Genomic DNA, 4437 nt, shown 5'->3' on the forward strand with positions numbered 1-4437 from the left:
GGATATTGCAGCGCAAGAAAACTCCCTTCTTACTTCTAATGTCAGATCATGGCACTTGGCAAACGCATCTTTGCCGAGTGCCTCAAACCCTACACTCGACAAATATATTAATTATTTTTTCATTTCCCTTTTTTCATAACGTGTTTTTCTTTTTTCCGATGTACTTTGAAAATACCTTATCAAATTGACTCAACAATATATATATATATATATATGATTTTTCTACGAATATTATTCCATTATTTTATGCAGCTCAAATTTAATTTATATCAATTAAAATTCTATAATTGCACCTAATAAATTAAAATTATCAAACGGATCCAAAAAATTACTAAAATTTCACATGAAACAATCTATGTTCTCTATTGCTGATACAAAAAGTTTTGAAGTCAAACCCCAATTTGATCGTCACTTTGACTCCAAATCTTACCGATTCCTTCCCAACACTACGATTCTTCTTCTAAGATGCTTCGGTTTGTAAACATCGTACGTGAGAAATTGTGCGAAACCTTCTCAATTGTTTACCACAGCCTCCATGTATGATATCATCACATCATGACAAATCTTATGATTTATAGAGTTCGTTTGCTTTTTTTAGAATTTAAAAACCAATCGGCCACACGTTCGTGGTCATGTTTTCTGAACAAGATGTTCAAAATTTCTTTTCATTTCCTGGGTAGGGCCTAACACTGGACTCAATAACATGAATATTATTTTTCTACTCATTTATTCTATTATTTCAATCACTTACAATTCAAATTTGACTTATACCAAACAATTCCTAGAAATGCAATAAATTAATTAAATATAGCAAACAGATTCAGAAATATACCAAATTTTAACATGGAATACCACATATTGTATGTTGAGAGTAGAAAAAGTTTCAAGGTCAGCAGAGAAAAAAAATGAAATTATTTTGCCGAGTGCCATAGATTTACACTCGGCAAACATATTAACGGATGGACACGTGGCACGTTCTTTGCCGAGTGCCTTCCTTTGCCGAGTGTTTTTTCTCTTTTGCCAAGTGGTTATGTGCGTTTTTACCGAGTGTAAATATTTGCTGAGTGTTTTTTAATCTGTTTGCCATGTGTCATATTTTTTGCCGAGTGTTTTTGTGGTAGCACTCAGCAAATAGTTTCTTTGCCAAGTGCACGATGGAATACACTCAGCAAAGAGCTTGGCACACGGCAAGCCCACAGTTTCCGGTAGAGCCTGTGCATTAATTGAAACAAATATCAAGCTGCATGTGTTATGAAACTTGTGCTTCCTTCATTTTTTATCACAACTTTTAGCACCGGAAGACCAAGGCATTATTATACTAGTTATCACGTGCATCAACAAATTCAGTTATCTGTCCATGTTGATTTCATCTTGCAAACTCTGTGCTCATCGAGGCTTTCTTCTGGAGGATGTAATAATCTGTGCTTTCTTCACTAGTATAGTCACCGGATGAATTGTCAGACGACCGTCCCTGCATCATGAGTGCACTAACACCATGAAACCCTTGAGTGCGAGGTGATACTGGACGTGCCAATCGCTGGAGTTCCTCTGCTACCTCTCTCATCATTGGCCTCTGTTGACCGGTCATGGCCAAGCACCGACTTGCTACCGCAGCCACTTGAAGTATTAACTCCATGTTTTCTTGATTGTCTATCTCCCTATCTATGAGTTCTGTAAGTTTGCCCTCCTTCACACCTTCCATGAAGACAGACACGAGGCTTACCTTTGTTTTGGACAGTGCCCTCCTTCGTGTTAAGAGCTCCAGAAGAACAACACCAAAGCTGTAAACATCGCTCTTATCAGTAAGCTCAAAGTTCAAAAGGTACTCTGGATCTAAGTAGCCCATTGTCCCCTTCACTACTTGAACATTTTCATCAGCTGACCTAATCATGGAGCACCCAAAATCAGAAACTTTTGCAGAGAGATCGTGGCCTAGAAGAATATTAACGGACTTGACATCTCCATGAAAGACAGGGTGGCTAAGAGAATGTAGGTATGCAAGTGCTGCAGCAATCTCAGAGGCAATTTTAAGACGGACCTCTAGAGTTCTTTTGGACGGATCAACTTGTGTATGAATAAGATGTTGTAGAGTTTGATTTGGCACATATTCATACACCAGAACTGGAGCTTCAAACTGCAAGCTGCAACCTAGAAGCTGGACAATGTTTTCATGTTTGACTCGAGAAAGTATAAGAAGCTCCTTACCAAATTCCATTCTCCTATTCTCATCAAATCCCTTGCAGATCTTGATAGCAATAGAATTATTTTCTAAATCAAGATTTTTCCCTATATAAACAGTCCCCTGACCACCTTCACCAATGATTGAGCTTTTGTCAAAGTTGTTGGTGGCCAACTCAATTTCTTCTCGGTTATACAACTTAAATGTTTTGTTGCTCTCTACTTTCATCATATCCATTAGCAATTTCCCTCCATTCTGCTGAAAGCATTCATCAGTCTTCCTCATGTATTCTTGCCTTATTATTTGTCGTTTGTGCTTGATCCATTCTTTACCAAGATAAAGTAATAGACCAAGCAAAACACAGGCAAAAATTCCTGCAGGTCAGACATGTATCTAACTCGTAAGTTGGTACAAGGAAAAAATAAAGAAGTATGGTTAGACCTATCCACTGAAACAACTACTGGTGTACTGGTTGGTTTATATATACTTGTGTCACTTAAATACAATATTCAGTCACTTCACAAATGTGACACCATGAGGACAGATTTGTTTCAGTCATGCTTTCACAGATCTAATCGAACAGTGCGGAAAGATACGAGCAGTACCTATTGGGATTGTGACTTTTAGAGGAATTGAGTGGTCCTTCTCACATGTCCCAGTGTATGCGTTGCCTTTGGGGTAACGCGGAGGACAAATGCATTGAAATCCTCCTTGAGTATTCTTGCAAGTTCCCTTCACAGAGCAAGGGTATTTCTCCAGATTGTTATTACATTCATCAACATCTGCAATGTTAGCAGTGGTATATAAAATATCGAGTAAAGATTTCCAGTGGCAGTAGATTATCTCATGACCTAATCAAAGGCTAAAACATTACCTCTCTTATTTATACAAACATATCACGCAAAAGGAATTGCACCTATAGATTTCATTACCTTTGCATCCGTCAACAAGGTACGGATTGCCTTGGAACCCTTTGGTGCAGTTGCAGATGTAGCCTTGTCCATTGTCCGAATTAAAGCACTCACTGCTACTGCTGACACATGCATATGACTCAGGCTTGTTCCGGGCTTCATCGCAAGTTCCATTCCCAATAGCCCAGTCCACGATCAACGGCGGCTGCCCAGAATAAGCATCGTAGAACGCCGATGATGTAGCGTAGCTTTTGGAGAATGTGAATTCGGATGCCTCGACCAGCGCCGCGTAGCTGCAGCGGCTGGTGTTGTAGATCCTCGACGTGTTGAAGCCTTCACCGAACCACACCTCGTAGTACTGCAGGCCCTTGGGGATGGCCGTCTGGCAGCAGCCAATTCCGGAGCATGAGCCATCAGTAAGTGTTCTTACATCGCCTCGCCGGCACATGGAGACACAACCGCTCATGTACCTGCCCACGTTATCCTCATCTCCAATGTATGCCAGTGTTCTGCACCCAACGACCGTAAACAAGTTAGCAGTCTCTGAGAATCTATAGGGCGTACCTGTCAGGTTCAGCCGCCAGTTTAGGTAATCCATTTCCTTAGTGGAGGTGTTGTAGCAATAAGTCGACATGTCCATCCTCATCCGGGCAAGACCTTGCTGCAGCGAGATATTCAGAACCTCTACATCTATATAAAATGGCCTGAATGATCCATGGCCGACTTCCTTGCAGCTCAGGTTGAAGCCGGGCAAAGAGCAGTGATCAGGCGAGTCGTCAGGCCCAATGCCAAATGGATATGGGATATCGACTTCGCCGCATTTTCTCTGACAGTTGTTGCTAGGCGGCGGCAATGCTTCAACAGAAGAGAGTATTACCGCAAGCACGAGCACTACTCCAAGACATAGCAGTGCATCTAATCTATGCGGCAGCATGGTGTGGTGGTGTTAGTTGTCTTCCCTTGATTGAATCGAGCACTTGGCAGCTGCTACTCCAAGGTTGAGGAAGGACTATTTATGCAAAGTCCTTGTTAAGTATAAGATGGTTAGCGACGGTATCGACACCAGTACAGGTCAGATCCGTGTGTGCATTTCCTAGGACGGCCTGGTCAGATTCATGTGTGCATTGACTGACTTGGATGACCAGGTCTTTCCATCTGGCTTAGTCCGAATTTCTGTTTAAAAAAAAAATCAATTTGCAGCAAAACGCTAGTTGCTTTCGGCATTTGGCAACTTGGCAGCGAGCGTGATAGGTGAACGGGAGAGAATCGAATAAAAAGGCCACTGCACATAATAGTGCTTCATATTTAAGTCCAAAGATACCATCAGAAGACTCGAACAACTATAAG

At 41.2% G+C, this 4437-nt stretch overlaps 1 protein-coding gene across 1 annotated transcript; it reads right to left on the reverse strand.

Moving 5' to 3' along the window:
• Window positions 1–1271: 1271 nt before the first annotated feature.
• Window positions 1272–4087, reverse strand: LOC101755221 (wall-associated receptor kinase 2). Its single transcript, XM_004977862.3, has 3 exons — window positions 3112–4087; window positions 2785–2961; window positions 1272–2553 (listed from the first exon to the last, which is right to left on the reverse strand). The coding sequence occupies exons 1-3, from the start codon at window positions 4022–4024 to the stop codon at window positions 1367–1369; spliced, it is 2277 nt and encodes a 758-aa protein (XP_004977919.1). The 5' UTR covers window positions 4025–4087; the 3' UTR covers window positions 1272–1366.
• Between the last annotated feature and the right edge of the window lie 350 nt (window positions 4088–4437).

The sequence above is a fragment of the Setaria italica genome, chromosome VII (genome assembly GCF_000263155.2).
Source record: "Setaria italica strain Yugu1 chromosome VII, Setaria_italica_v2.0, whole genome shotgun sequence".
NCBI classification, from domain to species: Eukaryota; Viridiplantae; Streptophyta; class Magnoliopsida; order Poales; family Poaceae; genus Setaria; species Setaria italica.